Below are 22252 nucleotides of genomic sequence, written 5' to 3' on the forward strand. Positions count from 1 at the left end.
CCTCTCGCTATCCAACAAATTCTTGTCTTTTTTTTACATTACATTTATTATTTTTATATTTTAAGATTTTTTACATTATTTTAAGTATGTTTTATTTAATTGTTTTTAATATTTAATTAATTTTATATTATTTTTATTATATTTTAAAAATTCGATATTTTACTTAACTATATTTTTAACAATCTATATTTTGGATTCGATATTTTAGTACTTATCTGTTTGTAGATAGGGATTCTAGATTTTGTCCTTCGATATTTTGGAGTCGATATTTTGGGCATTCTATATTATGTCCCTTGATATTAAGTCACTGAACACACTTATACGCAGGGTGAAGTAAGCATCTGTGGCCGTCTAATACTTGTCGCTATAAAGTAAATCTCCATGGGAGCAAAAGGGCCTACTGGTAAGTACTAAATCACATTTGGATAGTTTTACAGTAAATGTCCAATCTTCTGAAGGCATTTTCCAAAATCAGTTTGCCGCCTGTATTATATTTATATGTCAGGTCCTTTCTCTATTTGGTACATTGTTCTTGCCCAAACTGCTGTTGGTACAAGAACTGCATTAAAGGATTATCCAAATTCTGCAGATTTTCACCATTTAAAATGAAATTTTCTGCTTTTCATTGCTCTGCTTATAGCAACTATAAAACAGCAAGCTGGTAATGACCTCTAGTCTGTCGACCAAAGAAAGCAGAGTTGCTAAGTTGGAAGACTTACTCCTGATGCAGTAATTCTTTTCATGAGAGACATCTAATAATTTTGATAGCGCTAAACATACCACCAAATCTCAGCTTCACTGTGTCTGAGCATTAACAGCATCCTCAGTCACACATGCTTCTATGCTTTAATGCCTCTTTCTGTCATATCCCAAAATATCTCCTTGGACTAGAACATATTCTTGGAAGTCATCAAGTTAAAAACCTCAAGCCCTATGCCTGTTGATGTTGTTGTGAAGCTGATTTTTCTTCAGGCTACCTCACATCAAATGTTATGTAATACGTTGTTCACCTGTTATGAAGAATTTACTGGCCAGGGAGAAGTGGGAGTGTAGGGTTTGTGCCTTACTTGCTTCAGCAGAGCTCTTACAAGGGCTTAACACTGCTATTTAGGCAGGCAAAAAGCCTCCTTATAATTCATTTTCCTTACCTTTTGGTTGCACAGATGAAACTCAAGGTGTAAGTCTCTAGTAGAGACTAGCGGATGCAAGAATCAGAATGAATAAGCTCAGCAAAATACAGCTCAAACATAACACTTGCACTCCAAACCAAAGATGATATTAAAATTGTATAATTGATAGTCAATGTAATCTCTATTAGTGGACGTTATTTAGTATCCTGGTGCGTACATGGGGCACGTTAACATTTTATACAATTATCTAAGTTGTTATATATTTCTTTTTTTTTTTTTAGAACTGAGATCAGTAGGCTGGGCAGTGAGTAGATCATTGGCAATATTAAACAAACTTTCTACTAGCACAAAAAAGGAATCCAGATTAATTTTGACTATTTTATTCTTGAATAATGCATAATAGAGCAATTAGATTTTCTCCAGTCTATCTAACAGAAAGATTTTCAGTTTTTTTTGTGGAGCCATTGCTCAGCATATGTAATATATTCATAAATTGTTTTACTAGTGCCTAACAGATTTGACAAAGAAACCTCGCGATCTAGAAAGCCGGAGCAAACTAATTGGTCACCATTGTTCTACTTATGTAACAAAATTTTAACTAATTGTTTTTTTCCTGGAACGTATACACTTTTTAAATGTTTAAAAATGTTGGGGGGACATGGCCTTCTGTGATGTAAGACGGCCACATAAATGTGTCTCTCTGCTCCGGGGGACACGGTAGCTATGAAATCCACCCCATCCCGCTGCTGTTGACCGTGCTTAACATGGTCCATTCACTCAGTCCCAAATGGTTGTGTGGATGGTGGTGCTGACTGCTGTACCGAAGTTTGACGCGGTATGGAGGCACGGCATGTGCCATTGGGGGTGACCACTGTGTTAGGGGTGTTTTCTGGGGCGGTGCCTTCACTCACCCCGGGGTTTGGGCATTAATCCGGGGTTCGCAAATTTGGCATGGGGGTGCAGATGTTGCCTGCAGTCGCCATTCTCTCTCTCACATTGAAATATTGGAGGAGATCAAGATCACGGCAGGTTTGGCCATGACCAACTGCGTTGACTCGAAAGACATCCTTATCGGCTGCACAAGTCTCCTGCTAAGCTGTGGCACAATTACAGATACCCAAGCTTACGCTCAAATTGCAAACAAATGCTGCCCTATGTAAATGGCGGATGGTGCCCTCTCTGATGTCTCCCCTATGCTTTGGTAGAAACTTGTTTATTGGGCCTGCTCCTCTGCTGACTACCAGCACTAACATGACAGTAGTGACATAATGACTGTGTGACTACATAATCATTTATCATTGCTTTGCCGGTGTGATCTCTGAATGTCAAGTGCCACAAAACTGGTGCTGTTAGATTCTCATGCTACGCCATCTGATCAGCTTATGCTGCAGTTTACCAAGTTCACAACACCTTAAGCCAATTTAAACATGCAGTAAACTGATCAGAAGGAGCCTAAACTGTTATTTGAACAGCGCAGAAGCACAAGAGGCCGAGCAGGGGAGCCAGATGCAGACTATGAGAAATCCCAGGCCTGAGGGCGAAAGCAAGTATGGTTCATTATCGGCTATTGGAGGGCAATATTGGATGTAATACCCAATGTTGTTGGGTGGGAGATTCCAAGTACACAAGACATTTCAGTGTTGGCATTTGCTGCTAAAACTCCTAAATCTATACTACGCCTGGTGGCACTATTTCTGTTGCTGGCAAAAAGGGCGGTAACCCTCCGCTGGAGAAGGGTCCGCCCCCACACAGGAGAACAGGCCCAGGAGTGTTGTCTGTAATACTAATGCTGAACTGTTTGCAAATATGCAGCCTGTTGCGTCCTGGCCTAATGATATATGGACGCCACTGAGAATGTATCTGATACAATTTCAAAATGATGCATCTGATCATCGATCTGCGTCTCCTCCAGAACCCGCCGCTTAGATTAATATGCTCTATTCTTGGTGCTGCGACCGCTGCTTGCTATTCATCGCCAGAGATGGTGGTCAATAACTATGTTTGTGATTGTCTCATTTATGTTCTAGGCTGGCCCGAGTCCCTGTAGCATGCTGTTTTGATGTACTTGATGCAATGCGGCAGGGCCAACCACTGTCAATTTGATAGGTGTCTGAGTGTATGCGCTGATTTGTATGATGTCTATTACAAAATAATAATAAAAAAAAGATTGAAAATGTTTGTCTTGTTAAACACAGCAAAAAGAGCAGGAAATAGGATTGGTTTATGTTTTTTCACTGGTTCAAAGACCATGGGCTCCAGGCCCTGGAACGCGAACAGAAGAAATGGTGGAAGTGCATTTGTATTTTTTTGCTCAATTGTTATTTATTTTATAACTCCAGGTGGGCTTGCGGGAGGACGTATGCTTTAGTGCAAAAACCTTCTTGGAGCTCCGATCACTAGCATTTGGGTTAATCGCACATGATATGCAAATTGAGTAGTAAAGCCCTTTTAGTTTGAGGGGAGTCCCTGGTGATCCCGGGATAAAGTAAAGGAAAATCTAAAAAGAAAAAATGCTGTTCCAGTGACCAATCCTGACACCCAGTTACAAATGGCTGTGGTGGTTTCGTACTATCACTCCCCAAAATGCTGGCTTTTCGAATCCTCTCTCAGACAAAGGTGTTTGGCCAAAGGCACACAGAACAAACACCTAACCAAGAAGAGACTAAGAAGGTTTCTCTTCCAAACAAACCCATGACGAGGCACGGGCATGTGGTGTTGTTGTCCTACCCTTTGAAAAAACATCTCACTTGAAACACAAAGCAAACAGCAAGGAATGGTGATATGCAGGAATAGCAAAGATATCAAGTATGTGCTTGGAACCTTCATGTGGTGACTAGCACTGGAGCTCCTAGTCAAGTCATTGAGATGTCTTGGCTACTAAAGTAGCTTACACACTCCAGCAAAAGTGCCTCAGTCAACGAACTGCAGCGAAACACATCCTCAGTTCCCCAAATGGTGGGACTGTCTGAGCTGATGTGTTCTAATTTGCAGTGGATACAAGGACGAGCCCCTTTCGCTTTTATCTCTTTAATTTGGGAACTGGACCATCAACAACCGGATCGTGCTTGTGCATAAGCAGTGACCTCTCTAAGATTATGCACATCATTAATGAACCATTCACACTCTAATACTCATGCTTTGTTGCCTGACAAATGAACTGTTTGAATTTTACCTTTAAATCTGTGATTTAATAATTGTGCTTTTGGACTCACTTTTGTGTGGTTGATCAATTTCTTTTTCTCAAATGCTGACCTTCCGTAGTTCCTCTTATGTGGCACCATGAATCAGAACCTCTTTCAGTGAGAGCGACTACTGAACGTCTCGTATGTATTTCCACTCACTTCAGTCTCTGCTCAACGTTAATTCATTTTCTCCCATAGATCATGGCAACATGACGACCTGACATCTCCATGGCCTCTCTAGATTGGGCTACCCCAAATCACTTCAGCAGAAATGCTGCCAGCATATCAGCCCTCACCTGGCCCCTTCCAGGGCTTAGTTTATGCTGGTGGTTGCTGAAGGTGGGCACCGGCAGTTATTATTGAGACCAGATCTTCTTTTTTATCATCGGACATTAACTCAATGGAATTGAGAGAAAGTCAGAAGAGAGTTAAAGAAAGAGAAGGGACAAAGGAAAAGCAGAAAATCAAGGGGTGAACAAGAAACTGCATGAGTATGATAAGGAGACAGGAAGTATAGGGCGCTGAAATAAGGAAATCTGACATGGGATCAAAACTAGGCAGCCTTTATATTCAATAATCCAGGCATTGGGAAGAGCAAGCCGTGGGAGCACTCTGAACCTCTGCACTAATTTTATACAAATTAAGCCCAGGTCCCTCTGTCATATCCCAATTGTGCCAATCGTCTGTACTTGGGATATTTCAAAACATCCAATCAACAAACTACAAAGAGTCCAGAATGCCACAACCAGACCTGTTCTAGCCGAGCAGAAGAAACCACATTACTTCAACCCTCAAGGCCCAGACTGGTTACCAGTGTTCAAAAGAATCTCATCCAAAGTAATATACATTGTCCACAGCTCAATACACGCACATAACCATTCTTCCTACAATCCAAACTCAAACCTGTACTATTAGCACAGAAACCTCTTATCCTGTGTGGCTCCACTCACCATCCTTCCCTCTTAGGAAAATCCCGCATTGGTGGGAGATCTTTCTTTGTGAAGACAGGTAAGCTCTGGAGCACACACTGGAGAAAAATAAGGATCATCAACTGTTAGCTGGTATTCAGGAAAATAATAAAGATCTGGCAGTTCCGAAATTAGAACATAATGGATGCTCAATCCTCTAGTTAATCTGGTTTGTAGACTCAATCTGCAAATCTACCTCTCACACTCCTGTTCGCATGCCTGTTCATGCATAAGATGCTGCTTCACCAGGCAAAAAAGAAATGTATTTGATCAAAAGTATAATCATAAAAAAAAGAATATACATACCATACGTGTACAAAAAATGAGATTTTAAAATGACCAAAATATGATAGGACTGCACATTTTAAAACCATATAGCAGCAGAATATCATTAAAACAATTAATAAAATAAAAAGGAACTGAATGTTGCTGTTAAGCATTGCAAGTAAGACACCGAGTTGCGTAGGGACCCAAATAATAAGAACAGTTCAGTAAAGCAGCTATCAGTTGTCTATAGTCCGTATCAAGTCATCGGGATATCATTCCACAGTGTTGCAGGGGCAGAGAACACAGGTTTTATACAGAGTCACCTGTGCACTTCCTCGAGATTGGTACTGGGCCTGCAAGACACCAGGCATGTTGAGCACACATCTGAGCTTAATGCTTGATATCAAAACATACTACTTATAAGTGTCATCTCAACCAATACCCTTCCGCTCATATACATACATACATATGTTTATGGTATTTAAATAGTGCAGAGACATCCAAAAGGCAGCAGGGTGCTGTGCAGCATCAAAGTAGAGAGCGTATCTAGAACTGTGAGCTCAGTTGTGAGATAGAATGTGGATCCTTCACTGTTTACTTTTAAAAGGTACATCTTAAGCGCATTCATAAATTGAAGAAGGATATGGGTGGTTCCGATGGGTGCAGGCTACTGTTACAGATCCTGGGTGTGTTGATGGAAGAGGGCTGCCACCTATACTATATTCCTTCACTTCTTCATCTCTAGCCTGGCTGAGGGTGTGCTGAGAGCCACCAGCAATGCTGAGCTTGTCTGTAATACAGGCAGAGCCACCACTCATGATGGATTTGTAGATGTCTTATCGGGTTTTGAAGATAGTGCAACCTCGCTATCGGAGCCAGCGGAATTCGGTTGCACAAAAAACAGTATTGCTACTTACTTGGCCATCAAAAATCTGTAGGAAAGAGCAGGAAAGTGCTACAGCACCAAACAATACAAAACAACCAGGCAGTAGCATTTCTCTTTTGCGGTAGACCAGTATCACCCATACATATTCTTCTCAAGGGTCGTACACTCCCCTGTCTACTTGTTATGGGCCTCAGGACTGGGATGCCCAGCCTTCTTTCTCTTCTCTTTTGTTGTGGGCTTAGCATCAGGTCAACAGTAATGTCTTAAGACGTTGAAAAACCTATGAGTGTTTAGCAGAAACCAAAATTCTCTGAGCTCAAGCAAGCGCTGTGGCATGCTTCCTTGGATTGTCATGGCTGTCCATCGTGGTCGGTGCTTTCCTGGATTTTTTGGGGTCATTTTTTTCAAGTCAAATCAGCTTTATTCGATTAATTAAAATCATAAAAGCAATCACATAAAATTTTACATAAAAACAGGCAATTCATATATAAAAAGAGTCAGTTCAACTTCATAAATGTGCTGTTAAAAATGATTAAACTATTAAAAAGACACCTCATACAAATGGCTAAAAAGTTAGTTAAATTGAGATCACACCTCGAGATTGTCCATCAGCCGACCTTTTTGCCTTATTACGCATAGCAGCAACCAGAAAACTTGCAACCCCAAAGATCACCTTAACACTACCCAGCAGTTGTAAATACAGTAGTGCGGGACGCACTTGTGTAAAACCCGCCTCTCTCAGTAATGGAAGCAAGAACTGTTTTCTGATGTTAGAAAAATGGTCACAAAACATAATAAAATGCATTAGTGATTGATCAGAAAAATTATCACAGCTGCAGGGTATAGACTGGTTGGGTTTTCCCCATGCTGGATAGTTGGGGTCATTTAATTTTCAGCACAGGAGGAAGCATTTTCAAGCTTGAAGAAGTTGGAGATTATGCTCAGGAGAAGGAACACATGTTGAGAGTGAGCATTATCCGATATTGCGAACACATACCGCTACCTCTGGCTCACTAGACAGGTTCGAGAGGAAGTTAGCAGAGGATGGCTTTAGAGGGTACAGAATAACACTATTCACAGTGGACATGCAGATGACTTGATGTATTTATGCCAAGAATACCAATGGATCCTGGGACTGCAGGTGTCCAAAACCAAAGTTAGTGATCCAGAAAGTGTTCACTGTATTATTTATATTTGCAGAAAAGCTTGATTGTTTTACTTGGATTGATTAATAGCCTCATTATGTATTTGTTATTATTTGTTTTATTGATTTGCTCATTCCTGTCCCTTGTCATAATACGATTTCCTAGAGGCGGGTCTTTCGGAATTCAATGTTTGCTTTTTTAGGAGTTCAACAGTTGGGTCTCTGATGTATGACTCCAGCTAAGTCCTTGCTGTGCTTCATCATAGGATATGAACTTCATGGTGGAGCTCATTCCTTTAATTAGATTAATGGGCAGTCCATGTGACAACTGGTCAGTTGGAATGGGGCTCCAGTGAGCTCATTTTGGTGTCTTGAATGGCAGAGTGAAAGGATTCATCAAGCACCAAAAATTTCTGATTGGTGCTCATTTCTAAAACAACGTCACAGAAACCCTTGTAGCCAGGCCAGTGGAAACTAAATATTTACCACCCAACAGACCCTTAGGTGATATTTTGCACATGCATTGACAAAACACTGCCATATGCCCTTGGTTCCCAGGCTGATGCTGACAGAAAACCTTAACAATTGTTTGCTTCTTTGCATCTGCTTAGTATACACTATTGCGCTGCTATAGTAGACAGTCCAAATGGTAGAAATGTACAGATGGATCACTTGTCCATGCACTTCACAGCAGAACTAGTAGCTGGGTGCACTGCTTCCCTGAAGACTCCATGAGAGACTTCACAGCAAGAAATACACTCTAGGGATTGCCAGGGGCAGTTAACCGGTTCTGAAGTTGCTGCTACTTTAGTAGGGCTGGTGAGACCTAACGTCTGACAGAGAAAACATGGTCAGAAACAACCTAGAAATTAACTTAAATGAACAGCATCAACATGCAGTGGAATTACATTACTAGATACAGTAATCAGCAAAGAACTCTACCTTTATGAAAAAACCATAATGTAGGGTATTTGTAAGTGACCAATGATCTCCATGCGGCTCAAAGTTTGCTGGCTATAAAATACATTCCTTCACTCTAGTGGTGGCAAGCTCAGAAGGAGGCGTCTGCTCTCGGACCAGGGCCCCATCTCAATCAATCAATCAGGGAATTGTTAAGCGCACTACTCACCTGTGAGAGTCTCAAGGCGCTTGGGTGAGGGTGAGCAGCTCCCATCAGTCGAAGAGCCAGGTCTTGAGGGTCTTTCTGAAGATATGCAGAGAGTGGGCGCATCTAATGTCGACCGGGAGCTCATTCCAGGTTTTGGCCACGATGTAGGAAAAGGCTCTTCCATCCGTTTTGGCTCTGCAGATTCACAGGGTTTCAGCGAGGGCGAGATCGGCGGATCGTAGGTTTCTCTTGGGTACGTGGAAGGATATTCTTTCATTGAGTTATTGGCGTCCGGTGTTGTAGAGGCATTTGTAGGCGTGGGTGAGGATCTTGAAAGTTACTCTCTTCTTGACTGAGAGCCAGTGGAGGTTTTGCAGGTGTTGGGAGATGTGTTCTTGTCGAGGGATGCCGAGGACGAATCTGGCTGCGTTGTTCTGTATGGTCTGGAGTTTGCGGAGCAGAGACTTGTTGATTCCGGCATAGAGGGCGTTTCCATAGTGCAGTCTGCTGGTTATGAGAGTGTGGGTGATGTTCTGTCTTGATTCAGGAAGGATCCATTTGAAGGTCTTGCGAAGGATGTGGAGGGTGTTGAAGCAGGTGGAGGCGACAGCGTTGACCTGTCGGGTCATGGAGAGGGAGGAGTCGAGTACGATGCCGAGGTTCCGGGCATGGTTGTTGGGGGTGGGCGGGCTGCTGAGGGCGGTGGGCCACCAGGTGTTGTTTCATGCGGTCTGAGAGGGTCTGAGGCGGGGACCTCTGTCTTCTCAGAGTTGAGCTTCAGGCAGCTGCTGCTCATCCAGGATGCAACCTCCTTCATTCCTTCCTGGAAGCTGAGTTGGGTGGTGAAGGGTCCTTGGTTAGGGATGAGCTGGGTGTCGTCGGCGTAGGAGACTATGTTGAGTCTGTGCTGTCTGACGATGGTGGCTTGGGGGTCCATATACATGTTGAAGAGCGTTAGGCTGAGAGATGATCCTTGGGGTACTCCGCAGTTGATCTCTGTGTGTTCGGAGAGGAAGGGTGGGAGTCTGATCCTTTGCCTTGATCTTAATAAAAGTCAACGGATGATACGTAGATTGACCATAATGCCAAGAGTAGTATTTTGTTACCAACAATGACCATAATTTCTCACTAGAAAGTGCTCACTTTAGCAGTACACTTTCAAAGTAAGTAAACCCCCACTAAAAAATCCAAACGGTGAAGCATAGTGAAATGTTAAGAACAAAAAAAGAAACATACATTAGACATTAGCGGCTGAAAAAGTGATATCAGTCCCAATACACACTTTTAAAGGTAAACAAAGAAATCAATTATGATATCTTTCACTGTAATATTTCACTTTTGTCAGGTGGTAAATTATATCAGCAGCTAAGTGTGAAGGCTGGTAGTTACAGGCAAGTAACACTCTAATCTCTAGTGGTTGGTATGGTAAAATCTGATAACCAGTGGTATGTGTTTAGAGAGGTAGCTGATGCCAGGACTTTTTATTCGATCCCTGTTCTCTTCCCTAGATCAATGTACGTGTTCGGGGGCTTCTCCAGTGTCCTGCTGAATGACATCCTGATCTACAAGCCCCCAGACTGCGAGGCATTTCGTAGCGAAGAGCTGTGTGCTGATGGTGGTCAGGGCATCCGGTGCCTTTGGAACAAGGATCACTGCGTGTCCTGGGAGGCGGGACATCCTCAGGGCAGCATCCCCAGAGCCACCTGCTTCCGGAAGTCGCGTGAGTATGCAAAACACTTGTCATTCTTTCTGCGTTCACTGCAGAATGAAACATGGCCTTACTCTACTAAGGTCTTTGATTATCTGTTAATACCTTCAATAAGGGTATATCCCTCCGAGCTCCCTTTGCTTGCTAACGTTTTTGATCTCAAACCAGGCTTTGAGATTTTATACTATCTTGTGTTCATGCTGTCAATATCTTGGCAAATAGGAGCAACAGGGAAAATCGAGTAACTGATATTGTCTGTTGTCCTTGGGCCCACGCTACCTGCATACTACTGCAAGCTTATTGAATTGCGGCGCACCTTCATTTTAGGCTCTGACTTTCAGGGTTTTGCAAGGTAGAATATTCAGGATTTACTGTTAAATGTTGTTCGTAGAGGTGAAAACTCAGATTCAGCCAAAAGATTAAATAATACACTCGATTGTGTGTGTTTTATTCTCTTATGTTAATTATCTTGGTAGGTAGGAGATAGTGAACACTTATGTACATGGAATGCTGTGGGGATGGCATAGGTGATGCATGCTTGGTGAGAGTATGAAGTGTTATTTTAGTGTTATTGTACACTGAGGCAGTTGGGGGAGACTTTCCACTTGCTACCAAGTCCTGTTGATGAAGTATCTCTAGACTGTGGGCTCAAAGTTAGTTTGTCACAAGGCTATTCCGATCACACTAACACATGCAGTAAGTGTGCGTCTCCATGAGATGATGTCGAAAGAGCAGCAGGTAATTCTTTTTCACGATGCCTTCTTTGGGGTCGAGCTGTGCACATTGCCTCAGTCCCAGTGCCTCTTGCAGTCGCAGCTCATGTTGGGGCAAAGGTGCGGGGGGAGGACAAAACAAAAAACAACAAAGATAAAGTACCCGAATGCCCGCAGCATCACCACTCTTCTGGCTCCACTGTAGGCACAGTCTCCCAGACTGCCCTGCGGCCAATCCTAATGCTGCGCTCTTGCTGAGAGCAGCATCCAGATTGGCCTGAGTGACCAGGATTTGCGCTTCCAGAGAGACTGGGAGCCGGTGCCTGCTGTCTCCAACACAGCTTGGGTTGGAGACTGTTTCAATGCGCATGTTCTTTTGGCCGTCCTGAGACAGCCGATCTAATCTACATGCGCACTGACAACAGTGCACCTACCACTCCCGCGCGCACCTGTTATTCCCTTGGCCCCGCCCCCTAGACTCAATTATATGGAGAAAAATAAAACAATAATAAATATGCTTTTACTTTTTAAGTTTTGCAGCTGCTGCTGTTGGCGGGTGTGGGGGTGGAGGGGGGGGGGGGGCGCTGCTGGCCTCTTGTCCAGTGCGGCAGGAGCCCTCATTTTACCATTTCACAGCAGTTGAACCAGCGGTTCATCCACAATGAGGAAACTGCTGTTAACTCAACAGGCAGTCTTATCTCCTTTTCCTCAGTTGTCATCAACAGCACTCATTGCTTCGGGAGTATAGTCACAACGCCATCAGAGCCATACTTCCGGTCTCTGGTCCAGTCCTTTCCTCTGTGCTAATGTACAGAGCTCTGACTTGGCTCACCGTTTGTATTCAGAAACAGTGACAGTCAGAACCTGATGCGTCTTAGTGCCTATGTTGTGGTATCCACCTTCCCGGAGATCCTCAGGCACTTTAGTTCCTTGGTTGTGACAGGTACCCCATAATTTCCTCCTGGTTGTAGCTTTGCTCAACGTTTTTTTGCCAAATCTGGATGCAGGGATACACAGTCAGTCCTCCATATTAATGAAAGTCTCCTATAGCAGCTGTGCTCTTGGCCACAATTTCTTGTTCATATTCTACCTCTCAGGCCAGAGGCTGAACTGCCCAAAACACCTTGATCCTTGGAGAAGACCCGACCATCCTTCTTTACGAACCGACAGCTGTCTGCAGCACCAACTTACCGGCTTTATTGGTTGACACAAGAGTACTGCACGCGTTTTTCTAGTCATTCTTGAGGGATGAAAAATACCACTCCCTACCACTCCCTTCCTTTATCTAAAGATAAGTGTTCCACCTCTCCCACTTGAGAGAACAGTTTGGTCAGATGTTCTGTTGAGCTGTGATAGGGACCTGTGTGATGTCCAGGCCTAGATAGATCCTTGCTTGAAATGTCCTATAAGGGCCTGCAATGTATACATGAGATGAGAAACGTTTATTTTCACTGTTAACTACTATTGCCTGAGCAAAAGGTTGCAGCTCTAATTTGGGGCTAAGATGCATTATGCAGCACCAACAGTCTACTGTGTATGCCCTCCTAAAGAGGTGAAATGCTTCTCCCTGTTGGTGGCCTTTAGTTTGTGTGCAACCCCAAGTAGTGGTGACTTCAAGTGTCTGCCTAGAATCACCTTGAAGGTATTGAGATTGTTTTCCACCTCTCCCTTCCAATGGGTCACTTTCACATCTGCTCTTCTCTGTGGCAGCGTGTAATGCGCGTGCAGGAGAAAAACATCAAGGATAGATGCATGGATCAGTGGTCAGTTACCCTAAAAAAAAGAAGCAGGCCACACCATAGAGTTGCATGGAGTCTATCGATCACAACTCCAATTCCGTGTCTCGACTCACTTTCAATGAAAAGCCAAGCTAGGGTGGTGCATGGAGGAACAAGCACACTGGTGGTGGAGGAGGTAACCAACCTATCTGGAGGGACTATTAGGGGGTTTAGCCACTGGTCCAGCGTAATGGTGTGTCCGTGGTTTTTCTGCAGTGAAAAGTCCTTGAACTCAACTTGATGTACTGCTGGCTCAGGCGTAAGGACTGGCATTTAATCTGCTTCCGTCCTCCTTCAGGGGTAGGCTGTTCTCCTAACTCTTCATTACTCCCATCCAGGTCTAAAACTAGTCTACATTCATTCTGGCTACAGAATAACACCAGCACATGCACCTAACCATCTGCACGATAAGTATTTGTGACCATGTTTCGGACAGCTCAGGCGCTGGCGAGGCTGCATCTGCACCTACCTTAGTCTTGAACATGAATTAAAACTTTAACCTCCACGCACAGTCCGAAAGAGCGTTGGCCGCAACTCAGCGCTTTTCTATTTTCCAACAGTCATTAAATCATACCCAGCTGGTCTATTTTTTTCATTCATTTGGGACCACTTCAGTGCAAAATTGATTGAAAAGTTAAGTGGGTGACCTTTTTTCTTAGAGGCACAAGTAGAGTACATGAAAGTGTAGGAAAAGTCGCCAGGGACCTTCTGATAAACCAGGCTGCATTTTTTTTTTTTATTGAGGTCCTTCTCAATTTTCGAGGGCTCCCTGTTTGCACTGCTCTTGAAGCTGCATGAATGAGACTGCGAAGTACTGGCCTCAAAAGAACAAATGGAAAAAATATACCAAGCCTACTAACCATCTTTGCTCCTCAGTATAGCCGACTTAAACATTTTTGCCATATGGTGAGTATGTTAACAGTTGTAAAATGCCAACTTCACACTTACAGTCTCTAATCGAAGCAACGGCATGTAATTAGGTGGGAAGCAGTGCTGAAAATGGGGAAAAAACTAGTCTGGAAACCCATAAATTGTGGAGGGGACTTGGCCATGTGAAGTAGTCATGCAGAGCTCAGCCATGATCAGCAGCGCCATTGACAATTAGCCCATGGTCTAACTGTACATTTTCAATATTTTCAGAAAGTCAGTCCCAAAGACAAATTTACAAAGAAAATAAGGCCAGTGACTCCGCCGCGGGGGGAGAGCGGGGCAAGGGGGGGGGCATTTCAATGCAGCTTGCCAGGCTATTTGATCCATTGTAGCAGCACAGACAAGATTACTATACTGTTTAGTGTTACTGGGCCTGACAGTGGCAGCGCCCGGGCCGGCAGCAAAAAAGGTGCATCCTACAGTGTTAAAAAAGTGCAATGAAGGCAACTATGTGGTTATGCACACAACTCTGAGTGGGCACACTCCCACTCGCTTCTTTTCTATTCAGATGACTGGTGTGGAGTTTGGAAATAGTTTTGAGGGTAGAATGCTACAAATGTATGTATAAATAAAGTAACATCCCACAGAAAAACTGATATTTACTTACAGAATGAATGATAAACATAGTTCTGTGAGTCCAAAAAACACTAGTCAAAGCAGTAATTTCAACACAAAAAAACACAACTGTCAAAAATTGAAGTATAATTTACACGTTAGTTATCAGATCAGTGAGAAATGTTTAGTGGGGAGAATATGAAGCATCTCATACTAAACATAGTCTTCTGGCCATGACTCCTAATAGTGATGGCAACCAGCATAATCAATGTTTAATACCTACCATATAAGATTTGGAGATGATCTTGACTTTATCAGCTAAAAAGACACCTGTCTTGATTTTGTTTTTTATATGCTGTCAGAAGCATACTTATCCTAAATGGTACAGGAGCTATCTAAGCAGAAAAGTGGCATGCTAGAAGATATATTTAGGATCAGGGAATATTCCCAAACAGGGAAAGCTGCCTTCAAGGAGACACACTGAGCAATACAGGTGAGGGGCGCTTGGAATATGGATCTAATTTGCCCTCAGAAATGGAGCAATGAAGCACACTGTGACTGCTCCAGAATAGCACTTTACTTCATCAGCCAGATACGGGCTATGTGGAAATGGATGTCCACCTGAGTTTGCAAACCTTCTTTATACAGAAATACCAAGTGCTACCTAAAAAGCAGAAATTTAACGTACTGAAAGGCAAAGAGCTGGTACCTGAGAACAAGGTAACACCGAGCACATTTTTGGAAATGTTCACCTGCCGCCAGGAGGAACTGAAGGAAACCCTAATCGTAGCCTCAATGCCTCCACTAAGAAGACTCATATGGAAAGAAGCTGACTGTACCCCACTGTTATTTCTTGGAAGTTGCGTATCAACCATGGCAAGACTCAGAAACAGCAGGCGAGCTGTAGCGTATGTGAGCTGTTTAAGGTAGAAATCATAGGTTACAAAGAACAATGAGGAGGAAGATCGACGCGCAAATGTATTCAAGCACATATCAGATTCCTTTCTGATTCTCCTCAGAAATCAATCATCTCTGGCAACTCGGCTCTTTCAATGCCCCTTGTGCACTCTTTGATCAATTGTCTTCCTTACTCATTCCCGCAATCTTATCACATTCTCACATCTTAGATCTTTCTGATCTACGGCTGAGTGCTGTATTCTGGATGGTGCAGCCTACTGCAGATAGACTTGTGCTGAAGCTCCCCAGACGTAGTTCGGCTTCTATAGCTTTGAAGCTTTACACATGAACCTTCTAAAGCCCCCTCCATTTAGACTTAAAACATGAGGTAGCAAATATTTTCAGTATTAGGAGCTAATTCATGGAACTCCCCAGTCCTTTTCAATTTATAGAATCTGAAGTTCTCTTCAAAAATCAGTTAAAAACCTGTTTTTTTTTGGAGCCCCTTAATCACTTTGCCACTCCCTCATCTAGTTAGCTATTCTTGGTTATCAGTTCATAACTTGCAGCACCAGGATGCTCCTAGTGATTGGCAGTGCACTTTATAATTGTTTAATTCATTAATTCATTCACATTCTTACACCTCCTTCCAATGACCAATTTTCACCATATCTCCCTTGCCACGATATTCACTGCCCCTGAGCATCATTATAGTTAGCTTTATAACTACAAAAGTAGGTTCACCCTTCTCTCGCTTGTCGCAACCTTTTGTATCAAGCCTAAAACAGATGTATTTACTGTTGGCCACCACTCTATTCTCAGTGCTTCTTTTCAGGCATTTATGGTCATCACCGGTCTCAGTGGTCTAGACTCCCCAGGGGTACAGGGGGCCCCTGGCCTGAGAGCTCCTGACTGGGTCCGGTGGACAGGGGCTCCCCCACCATGTAATTTGCAGGGAGCCCCCTCAAGTTTCGTTTTGCATCTGATCGGTCTTGTTTAGTGGACTTTCCACTTTCTGAGCTTCTAAAGAATCATGGAGCCCCCCACTCTCCTTTTTAGGTTTTGCCTAGCGAAAGCTGCGCTCTGCGCAGCTTTTTCGCGCAGGCGAAATCCTGTTGAGAACTGTAGGGTGCTTTGGGTCGGCCCTCGTCATTGATTGGCTGGCTCCGTAAACGGAGCCTTGCCATTGGACGAGGGGCCTGTCCGTCAATGCCGGACCAGACACGGGGGCGTTCCTGACATTCTTTGCCTTTTGCCGACGTCACGCGACGCCGGGAACGCCCCCGAGTCTGGTCCGGCATTGCCGGCACCTCCCTTGCTCTACTGTCATCACCACAACACTGCGCCCATTTTATCCCAAGCTAAACACTCGGAGAGGCGCAGTGACCGGGTCTTTGAAGGCCGCTCTCCCAATGAAAACAAGTTTTCTCTCCGAGTCAGCACGAGCAGGAAGACGAGCAGCGCGCCTCCCAGCTGGCCTCTCGCATCAGCATCCAGAGCTGCCCTGCGCGGTGTGTAGCTTCAGTGGAGCTTCAGAGTGCAGAGTGGAGCTTCAGAGTGGAGCTTCAGAGTGGAGCTTCAGAGTGGAGCTTCAGAGTGGAGCTTCAGAGTGGAGCTTCAGAGTGGAGCTTCAGAGTGCAGAGTGGAGCTTCAGAGTGCAGATTCAGAGTGGAGCTTCAGAGTGCAGAGTGGAGCTTCAGAGTGCAGATTCAGAGTGGAGCTTCAGAGTGCAGAGTGGAGCTTCAGAGTGGAGCTTCAGAGTGCAGAGTGGAGCTTCAGAGTGCAGAGTGGAGCTTCAGAGTGGAGCTTCAGAGTGGAGCTTCAGAGTGGAGCTTCAGAGTGGAGCTTCAGAGTGGAGCTTCAGAGTGGAGCTTCAGAGTGGAGCTTCAGAGTGCAGAGTGGAGCTTCAGAGTGCAGAGTGGAGCTTCAGAGTGGAGCTTCAGAGTGCAGAGTGGAGCTTCAGAGTGCAGAGTGGAGCTTCAGAGTGGAGCTTCAGAGTGGAGCTTCAGAGTGGAGCTTCAGAGTGGAGCTTCAGAGTGGAGCTTCAGAGTGGAGCTTCAGAGTGGAGCTTCAGAGTGGAGCTTCAGAGTGCAGAGTGGAGCTTCAGAGTGGAGCTTCAGAGTGCAGAGTGGAGCTTCAGAGTGGAGCTTCAGAGTGCAGAGTGGAGCTTCAGAGTGGAGCTTCAGAGTGGAGCTTCAGAGTGGAGCTTCAGAGTGGAGCTTCAGAGTGGAGCTTCAGAGTGGAGCTTCAGAGTGGAGAGTGGAGCTTCAGAGTGGAGCTTCAGAGTGGAGCTTCAGAGTGGAGCTTCAGAGTGGAGAGTGGAGCTTCAGAGTGGAGAGTGGAGCTTCAGAGTGGAGAGTGGAGCTTCAGAGTGCAGATTCAGAGTGGAGCTTCAGAGTGCAGAGTGGAGCTTCAGAGTGGAGCTTCAGAGTGGAGCTTCAGAGTGGAGCTTCAGAGTGGAGCTTCAGAGTGGAGCTTCAGAGTGCAGAGTGGAGCTTCAGAGTGCAGAGTGGAGCTTCAGAGTGCAGATTCAGAGTGGAGCTTCAGAGTGCAGAGTGGAGCTTCAGAGTGCAGATTCAGAGTGGAGCTTCAGAGTGCAGAGTGGAGCTTCAGAGTGGAGCTTCAGAGTGGAGCTTCAGAGTGGAGCTTCAGAGTGGAGCTTCAGAGTGGAGCTTCAGAGTGCAGCTTCAGAGTGGAGCTTCAGAGTGCAGAGTGGAGCTTCAGAGTGGAGCTTCAGAGTGCAGAGTGGAGCTTCAGAGTGGAGCTTCAGAGTGCAGAGTGGAGCTTCAGAGTGGAGCTTCAGAGTGCAGAGTGGAGCTTCAGAGTGGAGCTTCAGAGTGGAGCTTCAGAGTGGAGCTTCAGAGTGGAGCTTCAGAGTGGAGCTTCAGAGTGGAGCTTCAGAGTGGAGCTTCAGAGTGGAGCTTCAGAGTGGAGCTTCAGAGTGCAGAGTGGAGCTTCAGAGTGCAGATTCAGAGTGGAGCTTCAGAGTGCAGAGTGGAGCTTCAGAGTGCAGATTCAGAGTGGAGCTTCAGAGTGCAGAGTGGAGCTTCAGAGTGGAGCTTCAGAGTGCAGAGTGGAGCTTCAGAGTGGAGCTTCAGAGTGGAGCTTCAGAGTGGAGCTTCAGAGTGGAGCTTCAGAGTGGAGCTTCAGAGTGCAGCTTCAGAGTGCAGAGTGGAGCTTCAGAGTGGAGCTTCAGAGTGCAGAGTGGAGCTTCAGAGTGGAGCTTCAGAGTGGAGCTTCAGAGTGCAGAGTGGAGCTTCAGAGTGGAGCTTCAGAGTGGAGCTTCAGAGTGGAGCTTCAGAGTGGAGCTTCAGAGTGGAGCTTCAGAGTGGAGCTTCAGAGTGGAGCTTCAGAGTGGAGCTTCAGAGTGGAGCTTCAGAGTGGAGCTTCAGAGTGGAGCTTCAGAGTGCAGAGTGGAGCTGCAGATTCAGAGTGGAGCTGCAGAGTGCAGATTCAGAGTGCAGAGTGGAGCTTCAGAGTGCAGATTCAGAGTGCAGAGTGGAGCTTCAGAGTGCAGATTCAGAGTGCAGAGTGGAGCTTCAGAGTGCAGATTCAGAGTGGAGCATCAGAGTGCAGATTCAGAGTGGAGCTTCAGAGTGCAGAGTGGAGCTTCAGAGTGCAGATTCAGAGTGGAGCTTCAGAGTGCAGAGTGGAGCTTCAGAGTGCAGATTCAGAGTGGAGCTTCAGAGTGCAGAGTGGAGCTTCAGAGTGCAGAGTGGAGCTTCAGAGTGCAGAGTGGAGCTTCAGAGTGCAGAGTGGAGCTTCAGAGTGCAGAGTGGAGCTTCAGAGTGCAGAGTGGAGCTTCAGAGTGCAGAGTGGAGCTTCAGAGTGGAGCTTCAGAGTGGAGCTTCAGAGTGGAGCTTCAGAGTGGAGCTTCAGAGTGGAGCTTCAGAGTGGAGCTTCAGAGTGGAGCTTCAGAGTGCAGAGTGGAGCTTCAGAGTGCAGAGTGGAGCTTCAGAGTGCAGATTCAGAGTGGAGCTTCAGAGTGCAGAGTGGAGCTTCAGAGTGCAGAGTGGAGCTTCAGAGTGCAGATTCAGAGTGGAGCTTCAGAGTGGAGCTTCAGAGTGGAGCTTCAGAGTGGAGCTTCAGAGTGCAGAGTGGAGCTTCAGAGTGCAGAGTGGAGCTTCAGAGTGCAGATTCAGAGTGGAGCTTCAGAGTGCAGATTCAGAGTGGAGCTTCAGAGTGCAGCTTCAGAGTGGAGCTTCAGAGTGCAGAGTGGAGCTTCAGAGTGCAGAGTGGAGCTTCAGAGTGCAGATTCAGAGTGGAGCTTCAGAGTGCAGAGTGGAGCTTCAGAGTGCAGAGTGGAGCTTCAGAGTGCAGATTCAGAGTGGAGCTTCAGAGTGCAGAGTGGAGCTTCAGAGTGCAGAGTGGAGCTTCAGAGTGCAGAGTGGAGCTTCAGAGTGCAGATTCAGAGTGCAGAGTGGAGCTTCAGAGTGGAGCTTCAGAGTGGAGCTTCAGAGTGGAGCTTCAGAGTGGAGCTTCAGAGTGGAGCTTCAGAGTGGAGCTTCAGAGTGGAGCTTCAGAGTGGAGCTTCAGAGTGCAGAGTGGAGCTTCAGAGTGCAGAGTGGAGCTTCAGAGTGCAGATTCAGAGTGGAGCTTCAGAGTGCAGATTCAGAGTGGAGCTTCAGAGTGCAGCTTCAGAGTGGAGCTTCAGAGTGGAGCTTCAGAGTGGAGCTTCAGAGTGGAGCTTCAGAGTGGAGCTTCAGAGTGGAGCTTCAGAGTGGAGCTTCAGAGTGGAGCTTCAGAGTGGAGCTTCAGAGTGGAGCTTCAGAGTGGAGCTTCAGAGTGGAGCTTCAGAGTGGAGCTTCAGAGTGCAGAGTGGAGCTTCAGAGTGCAGAGTGGAGCTTCAGAGTGCAGATTCAGAGTGGAGCTTCAGAGTGCAGAGTGGAGCTTCAGAGTGCAGATTCAGAGTGGAGCTTCAGAGTGCAGAGTGGAGCTTCAGAGTGCAGATTCAGAGTGGAGCTTCAGAGTGCAGAGTGGAGCTTCAGAGTGGAGCTTCAGAGTGCAGAGTGGAGCTTCAGAGTGGAGCTTCAGAGTGGAGCTTCAGAGTGCAGAGTGGAGCTTCAGAGTGGAGCTTCAGAGTGGAGCTTCAGAGTGGAGCTTCAGAGTGGAGCTTCAGAGTGGAGCTTCAGAGTGGAGCTTCAGAGTGGAGCTTCAGAGTGGAGCTTCAGAGTGGAGCTTCAGAGTGGAGCTTCAGAGTGGAAGAGTGGAGCTTCAGAGTGGAGCTTCAGAGTGGAGCTTCAGAGTGGAGCTTCAGAGTGGAGCTTCAGAGTGGAGCTTCAGAGTGGAGCTTCAGAGTGGAGCTTCAGAGTGGAGCTTCAGAGTGGAGCTTCAGAGTGGAGCTTCAGAGTGCAGCTTCAGAGTGGAGCTTCAGAGTGCAGCTTCAGAGTGCAGCTTCAGAGTGGAGCTTCAGAGTGGAGCTTCAGAGTGCAGATTCAGAGTGGAGCTTCAGAGTGCAGAGTGGAGCTTCAGAGTGCAGATTCAGAGTGGAGCTTCAGAGTGCAGAGTGGAGCTTCAGAGTGCAGAGTGGAGCTTCAGAGTGGAGCTTCAGAGTGCAGAGTGGAGCTTCAGAGTGGAGCTTCAGAGTGCAGAGTGGAGCTTCAGAGTGGAGCTTCAGAGTGCAGAGTGGAGCTTCAGAGTGGAGCTTCAGAGTGCAGAGTGGAGCTTCAGAGTGGAGCTTCAGAGTGCAGAGTGGAGCTTCAGAGTGCAGAGTGGAGCTTCAGAGTGCAGAGTGGAGCTTCAGAGTGGAGCTTCAGAGTGGAGCTTCAGAGTGGAGCTTCAGAGTGGAGCTTCAGAGTGGAGCTTCAGAGTGGAGCTTCAGAGTGGAGCTTCAGAGTGGAGCTTCAGAGTGCAGAGTGGAGCTTCAGAGTGCAGATTCAGAGTGGAGCTTCAGAGTGCAGATTCAGAGTGGAGCTTCAGAGTGCAGAGTGGAGCTTCAGAGTGGAGCTTCAGAGTGGAGCTTCAGAGTGGAGCTTCAGAGTGGAGCTTCAGAGTGGAGCTTCAGAGTGGAGCTTCAGAGTGGAGCTTCAGAGTGGAGCTTCAGAGTGGAGCTTCAGAGTGCAGATTCAGAGTGCAGATTCAGAGTGGAGCTTCAGAGTGCAGAGTGGAGCTTCAGAGTGCAGATTCAGAGTGGAGCTTCAGAGTGCAGAGTGGAGCTTCAGAGTGCAGATTCAGAGTGGAGCTTCAGAGTGCAGAGTGGAGCTTCAGAGTGCAGATTCAGAGTGGAGCTTCAGAGTGCAGAGTGGAGCTTCAGAGTGGAGCTTCAGAGTGCAGAGTGGAGCTTCAGAGTGGAGCTTCAGAGTGCAGAGTGGAGCTTCAGAGTGCAGAGTGGAGCTTCAGAGTGCAGAGTGGAGCTTCAGAGTGGAGCTTCAGAGTGGAGCTTCAGAGTGGAGCTTCAGAGTGGAGCTTCAGAGTGGAGCTTCAGAGTGGAGCTTCAGAGTGGAGCTTCAGAGTGCAGAGTGGAGCTTCAGAGTGGAGCTTCAGAGTGCAGAGTGGAGCTTCAGAGTGGAGCTTCAGAGTGCAGAGTGGAGCTTCAGAGTGGAGCTTCAGAGTGGAGCTTCAGAGTGCAGAGTGGAGCTTCAGAGTGGAGCTTCAGAGTGCAGAGTGGAGCTTCAGAGTGGAGCTTCAGAGTGCAGAGTGGAGCTTCAGAGTGGAGAGTGGAGCTTCAGAGTGGAGCTTCAGAGTGGAGCTTCAGAGTGGAGCTTCAGAGTGGAGCTTCAGAGTGCAGAGTGGAGCTTCAGAGTGGAGAGTGGAGCTTCAGAGTGGAGCTTCAGAGTGGAGCTTCAGAGTGGAGCTTCAGAGTGGAGCTTCAGAGTGGAGCTTCAGAGTGGAGCTTCAGAGTGGAGCTTCAGAGTGCAGAGTGGAGCTTCAGAGTGCAGATTCAGAGTGGAGCTTCAGAGTGCAGAGTGGAGCTTCAGAGTGCAGATTCAGAGTGGAGCTTCAGAGTGCAGAGTGGAGCTTCAGAGTGCAGATTCAGAGTGGAGCTT

At 46.1% G+C, this 22252-nt stretch overlaps 1 protein-coding gene across 1 annotated transcript in view; it reads left to right on the forward strand.

Annotated features, from left to right (window-relative positions):
• Positions 1–22252, forward strand: part of ATRNL1 (attractin like 1) — a 2439979-nt gene that overhangs the window by 795693 nt on the left and 1622034 nt on the right. Inside the window, exon 12 of the mRNA XM_078643887.1 lies at positions 10194–10405. Coding sequence (XP_078500013.1) covers positions 10194–10405 — 212 coding nt within the window. The remainder of the gene's footprint in view (positions 1–10193; positions 10406–22252) is intronic.

The sequence above is a fragment of the Lissotriton helveticus genome, chromosome 5_1 (genome assembly GCF_964261635.1).
Source record: "Lissotriton helveticus chromosome 5_1, aLisHel1.1, whole genome shotgun sequence".
In the NCBI taxonomy this organism is placed as follows: domain Eukaryota; kingdom Metazoa; phylum Chordata; class Amphibia; order Caudata; family Salamandridae; genus Lissotriton; species Lissotriton helveticus.